Source organism: Dermacentor silvarum, unplaced genomic scaffold (genome assembly GCF_013339745.2).
Source record: "Dermacentor silvarum isolate Dsil-2018 unplaced genomic scaffold, BIME_Dsil_1.4 Seq13665, whole genome shotgun sequence".
NCBI lineage: Eukaryota > Metazoa > Arthropoda > Arachnida > Ixodida > Ixodidae > Dermacentor > Dermacentor silvarum.
This window is the reverse complement of record NW_023605719.1, coordinates 1,691-28,186: the sequence shown is the minus strand read 5'-3', so window position 1 is coordinate 28,186 and position 26,496 is coordinate 1,691. Positions and strand designations below refer to the sequence as shown.

Genomic DNA, 26,496 nt, shown 5'->3' with positions numbered 1-26,496 from the left:
GCGCGCGTTCTCCACACGAGCTGGTCGTAGTAGGGCTGCCACGCCTTATTTTTTTTTTAATTGTACCTCTCTCTTTTTACCATTGTACTAGTATTTCTTTGTTGCCGTCGTGTCGAGGGAGCATTCAGCTCGTCAAGCTACTAAATGTAGTAGCCTTTCGTGAATGCTTCTTCCTTTCATGTAGGGCAAAATAAAGGAAATTGAACTGAATTTAATTAATCCACTCATGCTGCAGTCACCGACTTCGCGGGAATCATTCATCACTGCGCTTTTTCAACATCAATCACGTGGCGCCTACACCGTTGCTGGAAAGCGACATTTCTGGCGCACACACTTTTAAGACTTGAGCGTATACCGGCATAACATACACACACGCGCGCACGCACGCACGCACGCACGCACGCACACGCGCGCGTACAGAGGCAGGACGCCGATCGCACAGTCCTTAGCATCTGAAAAAAAAAAGAAAGGGGGACGTCGCGTACTAAGCATCGTCTATGATTACTGATGCTAAATGCATTTACTGCTGGCAGAACTCCTGTCATGACAGCGAGCTAAGAAATGCACAAGCCTGGCTGCTGAGGCTGGCAAATATATGTTGAAGTGACTGCGTTGGGCAGGCGCGTTTATTATTATTTTTTTATTTTTCAATTATACAGACTCGGTGCAGCGCTATCGAAAAGGACGCTCCACGGTTTGCCCTTTCGGTTCTACTAAACGCACAGTTAGCCAGGCAAGCAGCGTCTGTTGCACTCAAATAAGCGAGGACTTTTCAGCGATTTTCTCTTTATTTGTAAATAAAAGAGCACCCTATAGTTTCGAATAGCTCTCTTAAAAAGTTAAATGCGAATCGACCTCAACGACCTCCGAGCCTTGTTTGCGAAAGTCCCTGTCTTTTCTGAACTCGAAAGGCTGTCGCACGTGGCGAGACGAACCCTTTCTTCCCGGTCTCTGTCGGGACAAGAAAATCGTCTTGATTGCGAACCCGCGAAGGTAGGGAATGAATGCGCTTGCAGCAGGTGTTGCAACAGTGCCAGTGTCTGCAGTGCGCCAACCATCGTGGGAGAAATAAGAGGCGAGGAGGAAACAGCTTGTTTGGAGGCAATGCTCTGAGGCCAGCAGGCATGGCGCAGAGCCGTGCTCCCTCAAGGGCTGCAGAAGATAGCGCCAACCTTTCCCTTTCCCTCAAGAACCACTTATCATCATCATCATCAGCAGGCAGAGCACAGCGTCGTTGTGCCTTGGCTTAGGCCATGCCGCGACGACACAGCCTCCCGAGAGATTTTGGCAGCATTTTTTGTGCTGTGTATCGCGGTGTCCTTGGCAAGCAGCGGCGTGGACCTCCTCCTCGCCTGCCGCTCCGTGCAGGGTGGCGACTAGCGCGTTATAACCGCGTCGTCTGCTACGGGGGCGCCATTACTGCTTATCCCTTTTCTGCAGCTCGGACGCAGCTCAGCAACTTTGCCTCTGAAGGCTCCGTTTGCTCGACACATCGGAAATTGCCGGGCCTCTCTTCTGTCTTTCTTTCTTTCTTTTCTTTTTCCTTCTTCTTTTTTTTACGATTATCTGTCTTTTATTTGTACGCCTATTTTCTTTAGAGTAAATGATAATGGTCAGAAGTGGTTACCTCGGATCACTTTGTGCATTTTGAAACATTAGGTGATACACACTGCATGATGCAGCGGGGACAACCGTCACTACCATGCACTTACGATTTATTTCGGAAGTGATACATGTAACGAAAAGCTAAGCGTTGTGCATTAGAACAGTACTCGACGGTCATAGTTTTACGAGCGTTGCTTGTCGTGTTTTATTTGTAGTGATAAGCGTCTCAGTCTGGAGCCTCTACAGAGTAATACTTGTTGTGACTGCAGCGCAGTTCGTCAGTGATGCCTTTGAGATCACCTCTCGCGCCTGATGTGTGACTTGGAATTGCCTCGAAAATGTAACCTCACACGCGCGAGATAACGAGAGACGCATAAGCACAACCTCGAACCTTTCCGAAGAACCCGCAGAGAGCTGGAAAAGGTGAGGGAGCCTTCATACGCGCTCTATATAGCGAGGGCATGAAGGCTCCCTTATGCAGTGTGGGGCGATAACGGTAACGTTGGGGCAAAGTAACGAGCATGGGTGATTAACCGCGTTGTTATAATTACCGGCAGACTAATATGCTGCCCATACTGGTATGACACTTTAGATAAGTGTATTTGAAAGGAAGAGGAGTTCGGGAGTGTTTATCGGCATTAACGCTTCGCTGAAAATTAGATTTGATTTCAAAATGTCGCACCGTCAACATGCTCATAACAAATATACTTTTTAACTGTATATACAGTGTTCCCTGAACTTTTTTCGTGATTACAAATCAGTTAATTAAGCAGAACATGCAACGTTCACGGTGCCAGCGAATAGATACCCCCCCCCCTTTTTTTTTTTGTCTTTCAGAAATAAGAACATTCGCCAGTCATCTCTCGAATGATTAGAGCACTGCGGGAGCAGCACCCATCGTTTTGCAAAAGTCACAGCAAGGCCGCAGGGCTACCACGGCTGCTGACCACCATACACGTGCACGGCGGCTGTCTGAAGTTAGGGGAGGGGGGGGGGGGCTTGAAAATGGCGGATGGGGTCGAGACAATTGGTTCAGAGGGGATATACGTTGCTTTAAACACAGTCCTCGTGTAACGAGCGAACACTTGTTGCGTTTCGAAGGAGTTGGTCGTAAACGAATTCTACATATACCATAACACTTTTCACTTACCGAACTGTTCGGTTACACTACAACAAAACGACATTCTCCAATTATTCACCCTCACCCAAGTTCTCTTATTCTCGCAGACTATCACTGACTGGAATGAACTAACTAACGAAGCTGTACACCAATACATTTTTTTCATCCTTTGTTGCTCACACACAGTGAAATGTGTGTATCTCTATGCAAAAAAGCTTTCTTCACATGTATGCCCTTAATTCATCTCGTTGTATTGTGTTTACTAAGCTGTACCACCCTGCTATGATCCCATGAGATCGCAGTATCTATAAAGAAGTAAATAAATAAATAAGTAAATAAATAATAACAAGCACTGCGATCTGGATTGTTGGTACGAGAGCGCAAGAGGGACGAAAGGCGTGAGGTTCCGTATGAAGCCAGTGCGATAATATCGCACCCAATGCACCGTATGCTGGTGTGCGAGGGTGAGCCGAGAAGGATGGGGCTTAAAATTGAATTATGGGGGTTTTATGTGCCAAACCAGTTCTGATTATGAGGCACGCCGTAGTAGGGGACTCCGGAAATTTGGACCACCTGGGGTTCTTTAACGTGCACCTAAATCTAAGTACAACGGGTTTTTTCGTATTCGCCCCCATCGAAATGCGCCGCCGTGCCGGGATTCGATCCCGCGCCTCGTGCTCAGCAGCCCAACACCATAGCAACCACGGCGGGTAGGATGGGGGCTTGATGCACACACAATTTGTAGGTCACGGGATCAAGCGCGCGCTGGAGGGAGGGGGGGGAGGTCAGGTGAGAGCGCGTCTCCTCCTAGCCCGGCCGTGCTGCGCATGGCATTCCGCACCCCGCGCGCCCTATCTTAGGCGTGAACGCTCATAATCAGATTATCTTTCTATTCGAGGGAAAAGCTAGGGGGGATATTCTGTTTGCTGCGTCAACCCCTAAACAATGGCCGCGCGACGGTGCCGCGCTTGTGCTCGCGGACGTCTGTGTGCACATAATAGCGGCTCTTAACTGACTTCACTCTGTTTTTAATTATAGTTAAGTGCGTGTGTAGGAGACTTTCGGCATCATGGGCGATCGCGGGATATTCCTTTTCGCTTATTCATACAACAGATATAGCAAACACAGGACAGTTGTAAAAAAATACAAAATACAATAAAAATCAAATTCACTAAAAGTACGAACACGTTTATCCATGGAGTTCAAAAAACTCATACAAGCACACTGTTCAGCGCAATACGCGTGTATGGTTTGCGCAGCATACACAAAGCGTAATTTTTTGTGTACATGATAGGCTGAGCCAATAACAGTGCGGCAGGCTCCCGGCACGGAATCGGGCGCCGAATTCGCAAAGCTTCTTGCTATTACGTGATATATTTTGCCGTTGGCCTGTTGCAGCTCGAGGTGGCGTTTGGGCCAGGAATCCACCAAGCCATTGTCCGGTAGTAGAAATGAAAAAAAATATTTTTGCAGTATTTACACTGGCTCAAGATATGGAAGCCCACTCCATCAGAGCATATTAAAGTCTGAGTTCACATCAGGACACGTCAGCACCACCATCACTGCACCACAGGTCTCCGCTTTAATACAGTCGTCTTCCCTAGGAGACTAAAATAGGAAATCTGATCACGGTATCTCGGCTAATCACAATCGTCGAATCGGTCGAAATATCCCTACCATGTTGCCCACCGTTCCGCCGGGCCCGCCTCCGATGTCGCACCTTCGCCCCCGCATTCTTGAACCTGCGTGGCCATCTGGGAAACCGAGCTCGGCGCTGTTCCCACGGTGTTGGTCGACGTTGGGCCCTTTCATCAATTGGCGGCTCTGCGTGACGGCCGCTTGTCAGGATCAGATTAGATAGAGCGATCTTCACGGTAATTACCCTATCCACGGAGGGCGGTGGTTTTCGTCGCCTCGACGCGAGCTCCTTTGTTAACGCGTCAAGCCTAGACACGCCCGGTTGCTGTCGATGCTCGCGCTGATGAATGAACTGACTCGTGCCAAACGCCAAGGAATGTGCTTTTCCAGGTTGAGACTAACAGCCGATCACCTTCACTAATATGTTCAACGTAAAAATTGGCTAGTATTTGCTTTTAAAAACTTTTTCGTGGGCCCAGAAGAAGGCATCGAACACCTATTGTTTTAGTGCAATAATATGCTTTTTGGAGGATTATATTTAATATCGTTAATATTGTTAGTGAGGTCTAGGATTTATCTCAATTTGAAGAGAGAAAGAATAAATTAGTCAAGAAACAGGTCAACCTAGACGCAGTAAAGGTAAAAGCAGACAAATTCAGGCTGTGCTCACAAACAATATGCAGCTTTAATTAGAACAGAAAGATGAATAACATAGAGACAATGAATGAAACCGTAACTAGGTTGATCTCAGAAGCAGCAATTGAAGTGGGAGGTAAGGCACCAAGGCAACCAGTAGGTAAGCTCTCCCAAGTACCAGGGACCTAGTAAAAAACGGCAAAGCATGAAAATGTCGAAACCGATCACATGAAATCAGAGTCGAAACTGATCAACAAGAAGAAGTAAGGGATATCCTAAATTATAACGTGGGAAAGATTGAGGAAGCAGTAAATATGGACGCAGCATGAAATCACTGAGAAGAAACTAGGCATAGGACAAGGCAAAATGTATGCACTGAAAGATAAGCAGGTAATATCATCAGAAATTTCGATGACATAGTAAAAGCAGTGGAAGAATCTATACCCAGAGCACCAAGCTACTTTCATTCGAAGTAGTTGAGGAACAGGATACGGAAGCACCTTCTATAACTAGCGATGAAGTTAGAAGAGCCTTGCAAGACATGGCCAGGGAAAAGCTGCTGGAGAAGATGGAATACATTCGATATAATCAAGGATGGAGGAGATATCATGCTTGAAAAGCTTGCGGCCCTTTATACGCAATGCCTCACGACTTCAAGTGTACCAGAGAGCTGGAAACGCCAACATTATACTGATCCATAGAAGGGAGACGTTAAAGAATTGAAGATATATACCCATTAGCTTGCTTTCAGTATTGTATAAATATTCACCAAGATAATTTCCAATAGAATAAGGGCAACACTTGACTTCAGCCAACCAGGAGAACAGGCTGGCTCAGGAAGGGATATTCTACGATGGATCATATCTATGTCATCAATCAGTATCGAGAAATCTGCGGAGTATAATCAACCTCTTATATGGCTTCATAGATTATGAGAAAGCATTTGATTCAATAGAGATGCCAGCAGTCATAGAGGCATTGCGTAATCAAGAGTACAGGAGGTATACGTGAAGATCTTGGCAAATATCTACAAGGATTGCACAGCAACCTTGGTTTTCCACAAGAAAACTAGAAAGTTGCCTATCAAGAAAAGTGTCAGGCAAGGAGACACAATCTCTCCAATGCTATTCACTGCATGCTTAGAAGAAGTATTCAAGCTCTTTAGAGTGGGAAGGCTTAGGAGTGAGGATCAACGGCGATATCTCAGCAACCTTCGGTTTGCAGATTACATTGTCCTATTCAGCAACAATGGGTTAGTACTAAGTACAACAAATGATTGAGGACCTTAACCGAGAAAGTGTAAGAGTGAGCTTGAAGATTAATGTGCAGAAGACAAAGATAATGTTAAATAGCCTGGCAAGAAACAAGAATTCAGGATCGCCAGTCAGCTCTAGAGTCTATAAAGGAGTACGTTTATCTAGGTCAATTACTCACAGGGGACGCTGATCATGAGAAAGAAATGTACAGAAGAATAAAATAGAGTTGGAGTGCATACGGGGCATTGCCAATCCTGACTGGGAGCTTACCACTTTTGCATTCTACCACTGCTAATATTGGGGCAGAAACTTGGAGATTAACAAAAAGCTCGAGAACAGTTAAGCAGCGCACAAAGAGCGATGGCGAAAATGTTATAGGTAAGTTTAAGAACAGAATGCGGTGTGGAATAGATAGCAAACGGGCATAGCGTATTTCTAGTTGACACTAAGAGGAAAAAATGGAGCTGGGCAGGCCATGTAATGCGTATAGGATGGATAACCGGCAGGCCATTAGAGTTACAGAATGGAGACGAAGAGAAGGGAATCGCAGTCGCGGACGGCAGAAACTAGGTGGGGTGATGAAGTTAGGAAATTTGCAGGCGCAAATTGGAATCAGCTAGCGCACGACAGGGTTATTGGAGATCACAGGCAGAAGCCTTCGTCCTGCAGTGGACATAAACAGGCTGATGATGATGTTAGCACGGTAGAATGCACTGATTGTACACTTTTCGACCATAAGGAGACAATTGAGCAATTCAAGGATAAGCGCTCGTCCTGTCTTTATCGTTCCTTTCTCTGTGATCGCCACTTTTGGGGCTAAATTCATTAATGTTCGACATGCATCAACTAGCACCACATAAAGTACTACTAGAAAATACAGGAAAGAAATTCTTTTTTTTTTCATTGAAGTGTATAGGTAATTAAATATGATGGTTAGATTTATGGTAAATTACATATTCTGAAAAAATGAAATTGGAATAAAGGAGCCACTTTACCGGAGGTGGGATCCGAACCCGCAACCTCCGTATGTACGGCGCCAGCTGTCCTCCAGTGAGGGTGCGTGTTAGCTAACGCCACTCTTGGCCATGGCGGCCGGATGTGGAACATACTCTGAAATGCAGGCACCCGCCGTGGTTGCTCAGTGGCTATGGTGTTGGGCTGCTGAACACGAAGTCGCGGGATCGAATCCCGACCACGGCGGCCGCATTTCGATGGGGGCGAAATGCGAAACACCCGTGTTCTTAGATTAGGTGCACGTTAAAGAACCCCAGGTGGTCCAAATTTCCGGAGTCCCCCATTACGGCGTGCCTCAATCATATCGTGGTTTTGGCACGTAAAAACCCCATAATTTAATTAATTTTTGAAATGCAGCGTAAACTACTTAGTTTCATTCTTTAGACAGTTAGGCAGCGTTCACGCATGATTAGATTGTCTTAGATAAACTTAGCTTATGTCTACGGTTCGCTTCGCTCACATTTTGGGCTCAGGCACTACGAATAACTACATTTACCGCATTTTATTGCTATAGCTATTATATGGACACTCCAAGCGCATTACTGCCGTCGCCGTCGCCGTGAGGTTCCGTTGAGACGCCGATCGCGGCTGAATTTGCGCATGCAAGAGCGAAGCGGAAAGGAAGCGCGCCATCTTCCAGTCGCGCGCAACGCTCCTGAGGGAGGGTAGAGAAGGAGGGGGGGGGGGGGGGGCATTCGACGCCGCGCGCTCTCACCCTGGCGGCTATCTTGAGAGCACGGCGGGGGCAGAAGCCTTCCTTCTGCGCTATGTGTTCGCGGCTTAGTTCGCGTTGCTGTGAGCGGCGGGACGAAGGTCAATTCGCTCACTGCTATTTCCGCGCTTATTCTCGCTACAGCGTTTTGACAACGAGTTTCCGCGGTCATGGAGTGAGTTGCGTTCATGTTAACTTGTGCGCGCGTGACACCATACTTGCTAATTTAGTTAGTATGCCTATGTTTACAAGTTTATATGCCGATTTAACTACTATCCTTACTTCGTCTCCCCCGGACAATGGCCACGCGATCGGTGTCACGCTTGGGTCGGACGTCCGTGGCGCCATATTATAGGCCGTCTGTGTGCGCATAATAGCGGCTCTTACTGACTTCACTCTCTTTTGCCCTCTTTCGACTTCACTCACTCCCTAATTTGCTAACGCAATCGATGCTTCGCCTTTCAGGCCAAACTGCGACACTTTTTGATAACCGCGTTAAAGACACAAGCGACGATCCGTCAGCTTGTCTGTAAGGTGGCAAAGAAGCCCAGTGGACGCGCCGTTACGTTCCGCTCTGTTGGCTATAGGCACCCGAGCGACCAGGAGTGCTTTTCTGGCATTGTCAAATTCCGCCATGTTGTCGAATTCACCTTCTTGTCAGTTCCGATTGGCCCGGAGCGTCGCTACGGCCTCTCTGATTGGCTCAAAGCACCGCCATTGCAGAATTCAACAATATGGCGGAATTTAATGTTTTCCGGAATATATTGTCCCTCGGAGTGCCGGATATGCGTTCCGTTTTGTGCAGCTGTTGTGAGCAAGGGCAGTAAGGTTCCAGCTGAGCGGCTATATTCAACCTGTTAAAATACACGCGCCTTAGCGGGTGCACTGTAAAGCTGAAGCTGTCCAGTACAGCGGCCAACGATCCGGGATGGCCGGTGCGTTCACGCACGGTAAGCTTTTATCCGAAGAGCCGAAGTTTGCAGAATTTAATTTCACGACGTAATTTTTGACAGGCATGGATATAGGCTCACCGGCATTTTTCTCTCATACCTGATTCAATCAAAAGCGGGCTGCCAGGGTCGCAGAGATGCAGTCGCCAAAACGGCCCTAAATTATGGTGCCATGCGCATCCCCTTGTCCGTCCTTCTCTGGCTATATGTGGAAGACGAGACCTTCCATGGCAACAAAAGCCGCAGTAGTCTTCATGCTCCTAAAAGTTCGTATGCCGCGCATGGCAAACACCAAAAACAGCCATACGATCGACCTTCTCGAACACTTAAGACACAGAAGCGTTAAGATTAGATGTCGCCTTACCATATACATGCACCACTGATGCTCGGATATGCGTTAAGTACCCAAAACAGGGCAGCACAAACGCCATTTTAACTGCTAGAATTTCTTGGAGAACATTTGCCACTTGACAGTATCAATCTAGCTATCCAGCTATCTATTTATCATCTATCTTCTATCTATCTATCTATCTATCTATATAGATATATCTATCTATCTATACCTAGCCGCTTACGTCTTGGTGCTCTCATGGTCGTTTCATAAATTTGGTATGTACCAAAATTGACATAGTATGACAAGAGTGAATGACGAACATAAATGATAGGTCATGACATAAATGTCATGACGTGCGTGTCATGTAGATCATGACATCACCCAGCGAAAAGGGATTAACACTCAGAAACCCTGAAAATGGGACGTGGGTACTCAGTGAAGGAAACACTAAAGGAATGATGGTAGAAGTCATAGTAATGAGCATGACTCAGCAAAAGTGACAATGACTCAGCGAAAAAATATTAACACTCAAGAACCACTGGAATACGTTCGAACGTGGGTACTAAGAGAAGGAAACACTAAAGGATGATAGTAGAAGTCATAGTCATGAGCATGACTCAGCAAACATGAAAATGACTCAGCGAAAAAAAGTTAACACTCAAAAAACCATGGAATGGTTTCGGACGTGCACGCACTAAGTGAAGGAAACACTAAAGGGTGATAGTAGAAGTCATAGTCATGAGCATGACTCAGCAAGAATGACAATGACTCAGCGAAAAAAGATTACACTCAAAACCAAGGGAATTGGTTCGGATGTGGTACTAAGTGAATGAAAAGGCTAAAGGTTGATGGTCGAAGTCATAGTCCTGAGCATGATTAAGGCTATAGCCTTAAGGTCGCTTAGGAGTAGCTAAAGGGACTCCTGATGACTCATGACATGAATACCGTGATACGTGTCATGTAGGTCATGAAACAGCCACCTACGTCTTGGTGCTCTCATGGTCGTTTCGTTAACTTTGTAGGCTCTCCCCGCACACCTCCTTCGCATAACATGCATTCCCACAGGGCGTCGAATCTGCCGGCTTGTTTTATTTGAAGATCAGGCAGTTACAGTGACATTTATGTTGAATGATCGGGACCAATAAAATGCGCTCTGCGAAATTTGAGCAATGTAAAAAAAACTGTAAACACAATATTTTATTTATTATTTATTTATTTATTTATATTTATTTATTTATTTATTTATTTATTTATTTATTTATTTATTTATTTTTTATTCGAAGCAATCTTCCCCGATCCTCCACTTTGCGGGTAGCTGCTGCTGTGGCGTATCTTGACTCCTGAGGGGCTGCGCTGCGCACCACTAGATGGCGTAGCGGGATCCTAAAGGCATCCTACAACATCACCTTCATTCGATGTAGCAGAATAAGAGGCGATCCAGCTAGCCGCTGCGAGCGTTAATGATGAGGATGATTTATTGGCATCTCCTTCAACACTGGGCACGATAAATAGTCACCGAATCTGCTTGAGCTAACCAAGTAATCTATAGATATTTATCAGTAACATTTTGTCTATTTCTCCTTTATATTTTTCTGTCATCCTTAAAATCTCTGTATCTACCTATAGAAGTTACCTATGTATGTAACGGATCCAGTCCTATCAATTCCTTGCTGCTTTTTTTCCCACCAATACTTTAAACGTTCCCTGCTTATCTCAACTGCTGACAGGTTGGTGCTTGCGTCCCCTTTAAATCCCAGAGCTTCTAAAAGGTGAACGTTTCCTAGCGGTTTCACTGACTGAATACATTCGCATTCCATTAGGATGTGCTGAGTTGTCTCTGGATTTTTACTGCAGCACACACATGCCTCAACCGTTGAGAATATTTTCTCCGGTGTGTTTTTGTCCTTAGGCATTGACGTTTCTTCCCCTTGTAAGCGTCTTTCACGGCATGCAGACTATACTTGCGGAAAAGCAAATCTTTCACCCTATTGACCAAACTATCCAGCACCAAATTAAAAATATTGTTACGGAGCAGTAGGGCACAGTGGGACTACGAACAAAGACGACGATCTGGCGATAAATCTTGGCCCATCCCCCGCAGTGGGTTTCGCTGCTACAGTGGTGGAGGTGGACGTTCCCTGTACCTAAATTATACAGGGCGCCTCAATTGGTCGCTTGCAGCCAGTATTTTTTGTGAAGTATAGAGGTCTTGGACCTTCATTTAACGCGAAGAAATGGGCAATCAAATGTACGTAATTGCTCCTTTAAAGGCAAAGCGGATGCCCAATATTTCAAGTAAACTATTTCTCTACACTCATATTCGTGCAATGGAAGCGCTTTGATGTTAAATCTTGCTTGAAAGATGTAGTTTCTTTTGCAGTGTATGTTGCAGATTTATTCTACCCGTCATTGCCTTACTTGCTTCATAAAGGTCAAGTTTACAAAATAGCTTTGCACACATGATGTGTTCGCGGGCCACCGATAATCGCTTAAAATTCATATGCGAAAATTTCATTTGCGCATGCATAAAACGCGCATCTAAATAAAACGCAACAACAGTTTCTATTTTATTTTTTATGTTCTCCAAATATCAACGTCTCAGCGGAACGAAGTCAAATTTAACAGGCGCCATGAGCGAGTCTTGGTGATTACACGAGTAAAATGATTTGAGCTCAAAAAGGCGCATTTCTCCGATATCAGCTTTCTAAACACAACGCTATAGGTTTTCAATGCGCACACACAAATAGCTGTGAAAACTACAGTTTCCGATGCGTCGCAATTTCTACTAGAGATGACATTACGCTTTCTTCTACACATGACGTTTTGGGGTTCACGTCACTATCGCGGTGTGTAAAACAGGTATATTTTAAGAATGTGTAATTCTGCTTCTAATGGCCCCTAAGCGACTCCCAACCCCGTAAGAAAAGTATACACACAAACCGAAACGTTAAACATTCATCACATGCGTTGTGCGGCGAATGGCTTCGTATTCAAAAAGATACCTTCCGCACAATGCTTGGAAAGTGTGCGCAATTTTTTATCTCGAGTATCTTGAGTGTTTTGCACTTGTATGCCTTTATAGAATCGTGCGCCTATTTGAGGATTTTTAAAGATAGATTTGTTGCGCTGTTTGCCCCGACAAGTCGTTTCTTCCCCTTGATAGCTTTTTTCACGGCATGCAGACTTTACTTGCGGAAAAGCAAACCTTTCACCCTATAGACGAAAGTATTTGGCACCAAATTTAAGATATTGTTGCGGAGCAGTGGAGCATAGTGTGACTATAAACAAAGATGACGATCTGGCGAGAAATCTTGGTGAATCCCGCGCAGTGGGTTTCGCTGCTAGAGAGAGAATAAAAGATTTATTGGTGAAAAATTAATAGTTACTTTGTGGTTGGACCTCCTAGTCCGGAAGAGCATTGGCTTCGCTGCTAGGGTATCGTCTGTGGGACACCTTATTTTCATTTTACAATAAATTTATGCATAGGCCCTCTAGAAATTTTTATTAGCATTTAGTTGCTTTATGCTTCGTTTGACAATTGCCTTCACCTCCTTTCGGTATTTTGTTAGATGCACTTTTCAATCAACCTAATGTGGCCGATCCCCCCTGTGGGTACGAGCCACGTTTCGAGGCAACAACACAACGTCTTCCCTCTGTAGAGGCTTAGTACAGAGGCGCAGAAGAGCACCGCGTTCCGTGTTTTTCTTATGGACGGGTCAGTTGTATACCATAGGCGTGATTTGCCGCGCAAGGATCCCTGCGCGAATCACTGACTGCTCGTCTCTCTTCGCAGGGGCGACACCATCGCGGACGTGCTGCTGTCCCTCAAGCACGCCGTGGTACACCCGAGCTCGCCGGCGGGGGGCGCCGGGCCCTACGGGGCCGGGCCGGCCGAAGCCCGCCGCCGCCACCGCCGCCAACATGTTCCCCACCTCGATGAGCGTCAACCTGTCCATGAACATGACCATGGGTGTGACCGGATGGGAGCCCAGCTACGCGGCGCAATGGGCGCCCCCGCCACCACCACCACCCGCAGGAAGCTGTACGCGAGCACGGCTACGCGACGGACGTGGCCGCAACCCCCGCCCCCGCCGCCACCGCGCCGCACCAGGTCGCTGCGGGCCAGGTCGCCGGCGGCTCGTGGCTCAGGGCGGCATCGCTGGCGTGCCGGGCGCGGCGCGCGGCCCGATGGTCGGGTCAACCTGTGCGGCATCTGCGGCAAGGCGTACACGGCCGCGCACCCTCAAGACGCACCTGCGCACACACTCAGGCGAGCGGCCCTACCGCTGCCTGCAGTGCAGCAAGTGCTTCTCGCAGAGCGGCCAACCTGACGGCGCACCTGCGCACGCACTCCGGCGAGAAACCGTTCCGCTGCCCGGTGTGCGAGCGCCGCTTCTCGCAAGCTCGTCGGTGACGACCCACATGCGCACCCACTCGGGCGAGCGGCCCTACCGCTGCTGCCTCTGCAAGAAGGCCTTCTCGGCAGCTCTACGCTGACCAAGCACCTGCGTACTCCTCGGGCGAGAAGCCCTACCAGTTGCCGGCTCTGTCTGCTCCGCTTTTCGCAGTCGGGCAACCTGAACCGGCACATGCGCGTACACGCCAACGCCTCCTGAGCCCCATTTAATTTAAGAACCCGCCTTTTTTTTATATATACGCTGACGCACAGGTCTCGCTTCCGGCAGACGGACCGAGCTGGCCCGAGAAGTGCTATACTGCAGTATGAGAGGTACAAATAAAGTATATTGCTGCACCTGGCCTCGGGGTCTCATCTCTGGGCCACAAGACCTATGTGCCTCCATTATAGGTGAACCGTGCTAATAACAGCACGCCCCCAGGGTATTTTTTAACGAAGTTGCGTCCGCAGGGCACTGCCAACGATAGCAAGGTATTAGAATATTACACGAAGTATAAGTGTTTTATGGATACTATATATTGCAGTAAACATTTGCTTACTAACTAAGCACGGTGTCATGTGCCCAAAGACACACATGAATAGATAGTCCACTTGATGACCACGAGCACACGCAGTTTAGATGGGGAGCGCCGGCAGCGGGGAGCGCACGAGCGTGTCCATGGCATCCTCGTCTCAAAGTGAATGTTCCGTGGTGCCGCTCGATCCGGTGCTCCTAACCCAGTATATCACGTGACCTTCAGCACTGGACGTGCGGAATGGCAGCGCGCATCGAGCTGCCAGCCTTCTCAGCTCGCCTTCGCTTTCGTCCTGGAATGCTCGCGCGCTCATCCGAAGCTCGTCGCCTAACTCCAACACGAAGCGCGGGGGCGGCGCGGCCGCCGTCGCACATATCTAACAGGGTCACACGCACAGGATGATGCGCAAACAAACAACTGCTTTCAACACACTCAAACGACAATTAGGTGTATGTCTACCAAGGCCAAACAAAGAAAATTAGGAAAATGTGATTTCAGAACCAAAGTTCTTTATGGGGTTTACGAGCCAAAACCACGATCTGATTATGACGCTCGCCGTAGCTGGGGACTCCGGAAATTTGGACCACCTGGGGTTCCTGAACGTGCACCATCTAAGTACACGGGGTTTTCGCAGTTCGCCCTCATCGAAATGCGGCCCCGCGGCCGGGATTTGATCCCGCGACCTTGTGCTCAGCAGCCCAACACCATAGCCATGAGCAACCACGGCGGGTCCAAAGTAGGTTACCACAGAGGTGGCCGCCGCGTGTGCCCTATGAACAGTGAAAGTAGTCACAACTTGTTTATTTTCTTTTGTGTGATATATTCGCGCATGACTTCTGTGTTTTTGTATACGCCCACTGTACCCCCCCCCCACCCTGCAATAACGCCTTCACGGCGCTGCAGGATTTTCAAGCAAATAAAATAAATTAATAGCTTTGCAATTACGTGGTATTTAAATGGCGTATCACCCATGGAAGAGGAGTTCGGCGCATCTGTAAAAGAGACGTGCAGCGGCTTCCGGCGAGAATCGCGGCCTGGGAAGCAGCGAAGAAACGCGACACAGCGCGACCACAGCGTCTAAACCTTCAGGTGCCATAAAGGTCTTGAGCCACAACACGTGCGGCGTTCGCCGACGAGTGCGCCCCACAAGTCGGTTGCACGATATGTAGCCGAGATATTCCGAGTATACAAGGGAGAATAACCAAGGAAATCTAGTCGCGTTAAAACAAGAGTGAGAGTCAATGGAATTTAATCAATTTGGTTTATTAAGCAATGATGGTGGCTTAGCAGCCCAACACCATAGCCACTAAGCAACCACGGCGGGTTTTGATCGGGTTAGATGCCTCTATTCTGCTCGCATCCCCAGACCAGCCCCCGATCGCGTATACACACTCATTCAGCCTCGCCATGTCATTCATAGCCTTTGAAATCCGTGTCGTCTGAAACTTTAAAAAATGATTCTGGAGTTTTACGTGCCAAAACCACGATCTGATTATCAGACACGCCGTTGTGGGGTACTCCGGAATAGTTCAGCCTCCGCGGACAGGGAGAGTTCTGGAGGTTGAATTGCCGGTTCCCCGCTTGCGACCTGACACTGTACCAAATTGTTCCTTGGGTGCCCGTCATACTTGCAACACCAGTGCACAGCCGATGCGAAACCTTGAACGGAAGCCTGCGAATCTTCACAATATGCTTGGGCATTCAAAAAAGCTCCGGCAACGTACGAGGCGCAACAGGAAGAGCCATATGTTTCTTAAAGCCTGGGGAAATTAATGCGCGCCTCCGAAAAACCTCGCTGCCAGAAACGGGAGACCCGCACAGTAACTTGGCTGAAAGCTCTGTGACAATTGTCGATAACCTTACAGTCAGTGCCTGTTATTGCGAAGCACAGATCAGTAAAGTAGGCGACAGTGTTTTGCCAAAGATGCATATATGATATGAATTTCTTGCTGCATATTAAAAACATATGCCTGTTATCTGATCAACACCATACAAAGCTCTTTCCGCCTCTTGTATGTCATGTGCGCTCTTGCTAAGTTAAAACACTATTGATGAGTACAAAATTATTAACACGACGTTTCTAAGGAACATTCAGTTACGTACAAGTTAAAGAAAAGGAAGACGACAACGCAGACAAAAAAAGAAGGAAAGAAAAAGAAAGTTACTTTTAAAACAGAAAAGATTAAAAGTTTAGTTGTTGTGGTGGTCACAACAACAAAAATAACGTAACTTTTCCTCATTTATTATCTAATCTAAGCCGGAATGGGTATGCTGTGTGCATTGTGTATATTCTAATAGATGATCGAAATAAATATTTCTTTCACATTCTAATTATTTTGTTTATACACGAACGCCTTTCTACAATCCAAATATAGGGGAGGCTGCCAGATTTCCAATGAACCATTAAAAAAATCACCAGCCCTTCCCCTTTCGAGAAAAGGGGGGTAAGTGAAGCTTGTGGCAAGACGACGTTGTCGCAGGCGTTCCGCTTCGTTTGCCATAAACTCAGGGTCGGCGGCTCTTCGTTGACATTTGGCCTCAACATCGCGCTCCCGCCACTCGGGGTCCGCGGCTCTTCGCTGACGTACGCCTGCGCTTCGGAAGCCTCGCGCTAGAATCGACACGTCGACGACGAGCCCTTTCAGAGCGAGTTTGCAGCGCCGTTGCTCAACGCAGCCTGCTCCTCAGCGGACCGCACCACGCGTGGCCTTATCCGTGCGACGAAACTCATCTGAGGGAGGGAATTAAGCCCGGCGTAGAGCGTGCCAACCACCTTTCGTTCCTTTCCCTCCACGCGATACACTAAAGGACCCTGATTGGTCGAGCGCGTCCGTGATCCGGCGCCGGCGCAGCTTTCCCCGCACCTGCACTACTCTGGTCATCATCATCAGCATCAGCATCATCATCAGCCTATATTTTATGTCCACTGCAGGACGAAGGCCTCTCCCTGCGATCTCCAATTACCCCTGTCTTGCGCTAGCCTATTCTAACTTGCGCCTGCAAATTTCCTAACTTCATCATCCCATCTGGTCTTCTGCCGACCTCGAATGCGCTTCGCTTCTCTTGGTATCCATTCTGTAACCCTAATGGTCCATCGGTTATCCATCCTACGCATTACATGGCCAGCCCAGCTCCATTTCTTCCGCTTGTCAACTAGAATATCGCTATCCCCGTTTGTTCTCTGATCCACACCGCTCTCTTTCTGTCTCTTAACGTTAGACCTAACATTTTTCGTTCCATCGCTCTTTGTGCGGTCCTTAACTTGTTCTCGAGCTTCTTTGTTAACCTCCAAGTTTCTGCCCCATATGTTAGCACCGGTAGAATGCAATGATTGTACACTTTTCTTTTCAACGACAGTGGTAAGCTCCCAGTCAGGATTTGGCAATGCCTGCCGTAAGCACTCCAACCCAATTTTATTCTTCTGTAAATTTCTTTCTCGTGATCAGGGCCCCTGTGAGTAATTGACCTAGATAAACGTACTCCTTTACATACTCTAGAGGCTGACTGGCGATCCTGAATTCTTGTTCCCTTGCCAGGCTATTGAACATTATCTTTGTCTTCTGCATATTCATCTTCAACCCAATTCTTACACTTTCTCGATTAAGGTCCTCAATCATTTGCTGTAATTCATCTGCATGTTGCTGAATAGGACAATGTCGTCTGCAAACCGAAGGTTGCTGAGATATTCGCCGTTGATCTTCACTCCAAAGCCTTCCCAGTCTAAGAGCTTGAATACTTCTTCTAAGCATGCAGTGAATAGCATTGGAAAGATTGTGTCTCCTTGCCTGACACCTTTCTTGATAGGCAACTTTCTAGTTTTCTTGTGGAAAACCAAGGCTCCTGTGCAATCCTTGTAGATATTTGCCAAGATCTTCACGTATACCTCCTGTACTCCTTGATTACGCAATGCCTCTATGATTGCTGGTATCTCTACTGAATCAAATGCCTTTTCATAATCTATGAAGGTCATATACAGAGGTGATTGTACTCCGCAGATTTCTCGATTACCTGATTGATCACATGGATATGATCCATCGTAGAATATCCCTTCCTGAAGCCAGCCTGTTCTCTTGGTTAGCTGAAGTCAAGTGTGCCCTGATTCTATTGGAAATTATCTTGGTGATTATTTTATACAATACTGAAAGCAAGCTGATGGGTCTATAATTCTTCAATTCTTTAACGTCTCCCTTCTTATGCATTAGCATAATGTTGGTGTTCTTCCAGCTCTCTGGTACACTTGAAGTTGTGAGGCATTGCGTATAAAGGGCCGCAAGCTTTTCAAGCATGATATCTCCTCCATCTTTGATTAAATCTACTGTTATTACATCTCTCCAGCAGCTTTTCCCCTGGTCATGTCTTTCAATGCCATTCTAACTTCATCGCTTGTTATAGAAGGAGCCTCTGTATCCGGTTCATCACTATTTCGAATGAAAGTAGTAGCTTGGCTGTTTTGGGCACTGTACAGGTCTGTGTAGAATTCTTCCGTGCTTTTACTATGTCATCGAAATTGCTGATGATTACCATGCTTATCTTTCAGTGCATACATCTTGCCTTGTCCTATGCCAAGTTCTTCTTACTGATTTAATGCTGCGTCCATATTTTACGGCTTCCTCAATCTTTCCCACGTTATAATTCGAATATCGCTTACTTTCTTCTTGTTGATCAGTTTGACAGTTACGTGATTTCTTTGTTTTTTCTCTTCTTCTTCTTTCTTTTACCTCCCTTTCTTCTCTTTTCTTGCTTCTTTCTTTTCCCCTTCCTTTCTTTTTTTTCTTTCTTTCTTGTCCCTGGCTCATACGCGCGTATCTAATGCGGGTATGCGCCACACGTGATTTATTATCGTTAATCGTGACGTAACTGACGAGCGTGTGATCTTATTGCTGTCAACCTATCAGTCTTTTAGTCATGCATTCCTACCCCCATGCCAATTTTCGTACATACCAAAATAAACGAGACGCGAGTTTTCTACGGTTTCGATAGGGTTTTAGCGTAACACCACCGCCGCCGACACTTGTGAGGCAATACAAGCTTCGCTTGAAAATTAAGTCAGAGAAGTGCCGCATTCTTGGCCAATCCCACCTAGTGGGTACGAGCCATTTTGGAGACACGAAATGGAGAGCCATTCTAGTGGCTCGCTCAGCTGAAGTTCAGTACTAGACGAAGAATGCCCGAACGTGTAGAATAAAAGCGGCTCGGGCTCCGAAACGTTGGGTTTTTTTTTTAAATCAACTTTCGTTGGACTTCTCGTTCTCATTCACGTCGGAGTTTCGGCTTTTCGTGTCAAACAACTACCGGGACACATTTATCCAACAACCTAGAACGTAAAACAAACGTTACTGACGCGAAATCTTTTATGTCTCATGGTTCAGTCGACCTTCCACGCCCTTGAGCGAAAACCGTGTCGTCGAAGCAAATCGTACACTATGACGACTCGGTGTAGTAATTCTCTTAATACACCAACCCAGCATCGTGTCTTACCTATATGCAAACGCTCACGACAATCCTGATTGTGCGCCGGTCGAGCAAGCAACCCATACGCAACAATTTTGATGAGCGCGCGGTCACCGTTATCATCGTGTTAATTAAGATAAAGTTAATTCAGGCACTCAAACCCAAACCTTCGGTGGGAGTCCAATCCTCGAGCTTATGTGAGAGTAAACTCACACCTCTGGCGTTAGGCGAAGTTATTAGAGTTAATTGATAGAAAGTTAGGTCACTTGCACCTCGACCTTTAGTGGTAGTCGAACCCAGGACTTTAGTGTTAATTAGAGCGAGGTTAATTAACGCGCGCTTAATTATGGTAGCGTCAATTAAGGCACTCGAACCCGCGACCTTTGGTCAGAAAAAACAAGTAATAAGTAGTTACAACGCATCCGAATGAGAATGTCAAGTGATTTAATGAATGTCTCTTGAGCGCGCAGGCTTTGACCTTCACCCTGTTTGCCGTATGCTAAAGTGGCTCAATTTTTATGTTCACAATGATTCTTGCTAAAGTTCCAATTTGCAGATCGCATATCGGGCGCGGGAAGGCTAGAACAAATGGTCGGCCGGCGGGCCGCGACGTGGCCGACGTCATTTCACGTGACGCGGTGGTTTTCCTATTACACCGGACGTGTATCCTGCTACTCGCTTCGCACTTATCACCCCAACACACGTTGTATTGGATAAAAGAGCCATCTCATAGAAAATATCGATATATTTAATGAATCAATGTCCGCTGCTATACCGGTCTGCGACGAAATCCCGCCGCCCTTCCTTGTGAACTCGTTCCACCTTTGCACAGCCACAAGCATCGGCTCCGCCAGCAGAACATGGCAGCCGTGGTGCATCTAAATAAAACAAGTAATTTGAGGCCGCCAAAAAGTGGGCCCTTCGAGGGAAAACTTGATGTTTCCCTCGTCGGCTCTGGCGCGAGGACCCTTGAAGCCACCAGAACGATCTGGGCCGGCCAGACGGTGGTGGTGGGATGGGTGGCTCGCCGGTGGTGGGCCCTTCTCGGGGACGCTTGCTGTTGGTTCCCTCGTTGGCTCTGGGAGCGCGAGGACCCTGAAGCCACCCGAACGATCTGGCCGGCCAGACGGGGGTGGATGGGTGGCTCGCCGGTGGTGGGCCCTTCGAGGGAACGCTTGCTGTTGGTTCCCTCGTTGGCTCTGGGAGCGCGAGGACCCTTGAAGCCACCAGAACGATCTGGGCCGGCCAGACGGTGGTGGTGGATGGGTGGCTCGCCGGGGGGGGCTCTTCGAGGGAACACTTGCTGTTGTTTCCCTGGTCGGCTCTGAGAGCGCGAGGACCCTTGAAGCCACCAGAACGATCTGGGCCGGCCTGACGGTGGTGGTGGGATGGGTGGCTCGCCGGTGGTGGGCCCTTCGAGGGAACGCTTGCTGTTGGTTCCCGTTGGCTCTGGGAGCGCGAGGACCCTTGAAGCCACCAGAACGATCTGGGCCGGCCAGACGGTGGTGGTGGGATGGGTGGCTCGCCGGGGGTGGGCTCTTCGAGGGAACACTTGCTGTTGTTTCCCTGGTCGGCTCAGGGAGCGCGAGGACCCTTGAAGCCACCCGAAGGATCTGGGCCGGCCAAACGGTGGTGGTGGGATGGGTGGCTCGCCGGTGGTGGCCCTTCGAGGGAACGCTTGCTGTTGGTTCCCTCGTTGGCTCTGGAGCGCGAGGACCCTTGAAGCCACCAGAACGATCTGGGCCGGCCAGACGGTGGTGGTGGGATGGGGGCTCTCCGGGGGTGGGCTCTTCGAGGGAACACTTGCTGTTTTTCCCTGGTAGGCTCTGGGAGCGAGGACCCTTGAAGCCACCCGAACGATCTGGGCCGGCCAGACGGTGGTGGTGGGATGGGTGGCTCGCCGGTGGTGGGCCCTTCGAGGGAACGCTTGCTGTTGGTTCCCTCGTTGGCTCTGGGAGCGCGAGGACCCTTGAAGCCACCCGAACGATCTGGGCCGGCCAGACGGTGGTGGTGGGATGGGTGGCTCGCCGGTGGTGGGCCCTTCGAGGGAACGCTTGCTGTTGGTTCCCTCGTTGGCTCTGGGAGCGCGAGGACCCTTGAAGCCACCAGAACGATCTGGGCCGGCCAGACGGTGGTGGTGGGATGGGTGGCTCGCCGGGGGTGGGCTTTTCGAGGGAACACTTGCTGTTGTTTCCCTGGTCGGCTCTGGGAGCGCGAGGACCCTTGAAGCCACCAGAACGATCTGGGCCGGCCAGACGGTGGTGGTGGGATGGGTGGCTCGCCGGTGGTGGGCCCTTCGAGGGAACGCTTGCTGTTGGTTCCCTCGTTGGCTCTGGGAGCGCGAGGACCCTTGAAGCCACCAGAACGATCTGGGCCGGCCAGACGGTGGTGGTGGGATGGGTGGCTCGCCGGTGGTGGGCCCTTCGAGGGAACGCTTGCTGTTGGTTCCCTCGTTGGCTCTGGGAGCGCGAGGACCCTTGAAGCCACCAGAACGATCTGGGCCGGCCAGACGGTGGTGGTGGGATGGGTGGCTCGCCGGGGGTGGGCTCTTCGAGGGAACACTTGCTGTTGCCCTGGTCGGCTCTGGGAGCGCGAGGACCCTTGAAGCCACCAGAACGATCTGGGCCGGCCAGACAGGCGGTAGAATGGGTGGCTCGCCGGTGGTGGGCCCTTCGAGGGAACACTTGCTGTTGTTTCCCTCGTCGGCTCTGGGAGCGCGAGGACCTTTGAAGCCACCCGAACGATCTGGGCCGGCCAGACGGTGGTGGTGGGATGGGTGACTCGCCGGTGGTGGGCCCTTCGAGGGAACGCTTGCTGTTGGTTCCCTCGTTGGCTCTGGGAGCGCGAGGACCCTTGAAGCCGCCCGAACAATCTGGGCCGGCCAGACGGTGGCGGTGGAATGGGTGGCTCGCCAGAGTAGCCATGTCCATGTTGGCAGCTGCAGCAGCGACGGCTCCCTTGGTCAATATACTGTCCGTTTTTGCCTGCGCGCTGGATCCACCGCATGTTCGCGATGCCTCGAATGGTCCTCCTCCCTGGAAGGGCCCGATGTAGAGTGAACCCAGAGGGCGGTACCGCGGAGGCCACAGCTTGCGATTGCGGGTGGGCCGCGTGGCCCTGAGCGGCGGCATTCGTCCCGGAGCCACCACCTGGTGTCGTTTGGGAGGTCCGCTGTACCTCAACCAGGTTCCGGGGCAGGTTCGCAGTGACACTCAGCGCGAAGGGCTGGGTTGTTTGGCGCGGCACCTTCACCGGGTCGTGGTCGTGGTGTCCGAAATGGAACAGAGCCTTCTGGAGCTCAGCGTTCACCGCCCCGTTTCGATCGGCTGCCGCTCAAGCGTGCGGGTGGCCACGAGGTCCCGTGACCGATCCCCGCGAGACCATTCTTCGTCTTCCTTCGTCTCCAGCCGCGATGTCGCTTCTGACTCTTGTCTAGAGCACCTGACGGAAGCAGTTCCCCCTACTAAGTCGCACAGTTATTAGAGCGGCATGCCGATACCACAGTAGCTGCTCTGGTATATTACTCTTTACTTGGTTTGCGGTGCAGTGCTCACGTGTGAGTCTGGCGCACTGTACGCGGGGAGATACGATCGAGGCTCCGCAAGAATTAGGTCCGCAAATCACCATTGAGAATGCACCCTGCCCATACCCTTATCGCCATGTATGCAAGAACCGAGTTGTCTCCGTCATTTGCGACTGTGAAATGAGTGTGGTAACGCTTTGCCGCAACTGAAAGCGATAGAGGCGTAAAATCAGACAATACTTAATGTTATTCACTGAATTGTGAATTACCTTACGTTATCCTGCAGTTTAGAAATGCCGCTAAGGTGTAATATTTGTTTTCCAACGGAATGAAATAACGGCGAATAATGCGAGACCACATGATATAGCACGACGTTTAATGAAACCCATAATCGTGTGCATCGACAGGCTATTAAAATTAGGCCACTTTTGTTGCTAAAATTCTAAAACAAAATTACTTCTGATACGGTTATTACTAGCTTTAAATACGACATGTATACCTATACATAATAAACACGTACCTTTCGTCGGCGCTCAGAAGATACTGCACCTGAAACAGTAAAAGTTCAAGTGTATCGCAATATTAAAGTTTTCACTTCACGGATACTCTGCATCGTTTTCTTTTCTTATCTTTTATTGCGACATCAATTATATGGACATTCGAGGCGCATCATGTGCCGCCGTCGTGCTTTCACGATATCGACCACGCACGTGCGGCCCACACGTGGAGGCTTAGAATGTCTCCGTAGACGCGAGAGACGCGCAGTGCAGTGCGTAAATTGGCTGCTAAGACGATGAAGCTCTAAGTGGACGCACCCTGCTATGGGGCAGCGTTCTCGCTGAGTGTCCGCGTACGTACCACACCGCAGTACACACAGTGCATGGTTTGAACAGAACGGGCGCTTCAGTTTTGCGAACTACAGCCGACGGTTCTCTTTCGCTCTGGTCTCGTGCAATATCGAGGTACTGTAATCGAGGTGGTATACGCCCGAAACGCCGGTGGCGGTCCTCCTATAACACCAGTGTTTTAAGACGCCTAGCAGTAAGACGCCTAACTGTATAAGACGGAACAGGCTGTTATAACCAAGGAGGTTTAAATAAAGCTTCTTGGATATAACTAGGCGCTGTTTCTGCGGCGCAGCAGCAACTGCCTCGCGTGCTGTGTCACGCCAACCTGTCGCCTCCGCGAATTAATTCGTACAACACCACTTGAGGAGCTTAAGTGCAACGCGAAACATTGCTATCGCTTCCAATGTTTGGCACTTCTTATTATGATTCTTTTCTTCTTCTCACGCACGCAATAGCTTACGTAACGACCTAAACACTGTTCAGTGCATGGATCATTTAAATGTGAAAGGGGACCAATAATATTTTCTAAGCTCTATTAGGTAATTTTTTAATGAGAATGTGTACCTGTGTTCTTTAGTATTAGCCCAGAACAGCACAGTGAAGCCACCCGCTTATTTTTCAAATTATCATTACCGTCAGCTTCTCATACAACAAACCGTTCAGAAACTGATCAGGACCACACATGTTGTACCGTGAACTGAGTTAACTGCATGGGCCGACAATGACGACGTAGGTGAGTGGATCGGATGAGGAGGAGAGGGTTATTGACTTGAACCTGTGTCTTTATCTGTTCGATATTTTATTTTATTTATTGCCCACATCAAAAGCTGGCAAAATCGATGTAATATATACTGTAGACGGTCCTTCGTTTTCGGGTAAAACACGATAATGTCTGATTTCCGCACCCCGAACAAAATTTATGAAAATGGTTTAAACCAGATTTCTCCCCGAATTTCGCCCTTGGTAAAATATAATAAATGCGGGTCTTGCATAACTGATGAACGCTGCCTACCATTTGTAAGCAGGCAGTCAAGATATCATATTGAAAGCACGAAAACTTGTTGCTTGATTAGTAGTCGCATCTATGTGCATGAATACGACAATGGTGCATTGAAGCACATTTCACGCACGTCGCATACATCTAAACAGTAAACAGCGGTAATGCGCTAAGAAACGAATTAACGCAGCGCTGACGCTGCTCTGCATTTCGAAGGGCAGTTTTGACGTTGAGAGGATGTTTACCCAACTACGTCACGTTCAAAGAAAAGTGGCCGATTCGTCAACTTGGGATTGCACCAATTTTGTTGCAAGAGCGTGCAGTCGGAACCAGTAAAAGAGGACCACAGACAAGGACGAAAGGCCCGACAGGTCTAGGATGGACACAGAAATGGCCACAGTGCATATACTAATAATGTACGCCAACGAGGGCTTGTAGGATAAGAAAAAGCGCCCACCTCCTTTGAAGCATGCCCTTGCTTAGTGTGAGGTATACCCAAAACAGGGCAGTATATGTGCTATTTTTTTATTTGAAGGTCAAGCAAATAACAACGCCATATGTTATATTGAACGATAACTACCAGATAAAATGTACTCTGCGAAATTTGAGCAATGTCAAAAAAACTATAAACGCAATATATTTATTTATTTATTATTTATTTTTATTTATTTATTTATTTATTTATTTATTATTCTTTATTCGAAGCATTTCTTGCCCCGATCCTCCACATTGCGGGTAGCGGCCTCTGTGACGTATCTTGACTCCAGAGGGGGCTGCGCGCCACTAGATAGCGTAGCGGGATCCTAAATGGCATCCTACGGACATGGGCCTTCAATTCGATGTAGCGGCATAAGAGGCGATCGAGCTAGCCGAAACGAGTGTCAATGATCATGATGATTTGGGCACTTCGTTTTTTTTTTTATTTGCGATAGCAATTATATGGACACTTCAACCAGATTTCTGCCGTCGGCGTCGCCGTCGTCGTCGCCGTCGCCGTGAGGTTCCGTATAGATAAAATCTTCGCCGCGCGCCGTATGCCCGAGCGGAAGCGTGCGGGGACGCACGCTATCACGGAGAACGAACGCACTCAATCTCCCTCGCGCAAGCAAGGAAGCGGGAAGCGAGCGCCGGAGGGAGCGGGGGGGGGGGGGGGGGGCGCACTTCTATTCTGCCAACAACCGCGCTCGTCGCTTGCCCGCACCGTCTCTTATCTCCACACGGCTCTGACCCTTATGCGCTGTGCATTCGCCGCTCAGTTTCCGTTGAAGCGATAGACCGCACGTACCTTCGCCCGCTGCGGCGTATGCGCTTGCTGCCAGCGTTTTGACAGTCGTTGTCTGCAGTCATTCAGTGTGATCTATTCATGTTTGTTTGTGCGCGCTCACACCACAGTTAGTAATAGTCGGGCCACATTTTCCAACGCACGCTACACATGCAATGCTGCCCGGATCGGCAGTGCAGCGCTACAGGTGTCCCTTCG

The 26,496-nt window shown here is 48.6% G+C and overlaps 2 protein-coding genes across 2 annotated transcripts; one reads left to right on the top strand and one right to left on the bottom strand.

Annotated features, from left to right (window-relative positions):
* The first annotated feature begins 8,909 nt into the window (after positions 1-8,909).
* LOC119434622 (protein glass) lies at positions 8,910-13,762 on the top strand. The gene is made up of 2 exons (XM_037701726.1): positions 8,910-8,931; positions 13,059-13,762. The coding sequence occupies exons 1-2, from the start codon at positions 8,910-8,912 to the stop codon at positions 13,760-13,762; spliced, it is 726 nt and encodes a 241-aa protein (XP_037557654.1).
* A 6,764-nt stretch (positions 13,763-20,526) lies between these two features.
* Positions 20,527-22,779, bottom strand: LOC119434620 (trithorax group protein osa-like). The gene has a single exon (XM_037701725.1). It carries the CDS (start codon positions 22,777-22,779, stop codon positions 20,527-20,529), a length of 2,253 nt encoding a protein of 750 aa, XP_037557653.1.
* Between the last annotated feature and the right edge of the window lie 3,717 nt (positions 22,780-26,496).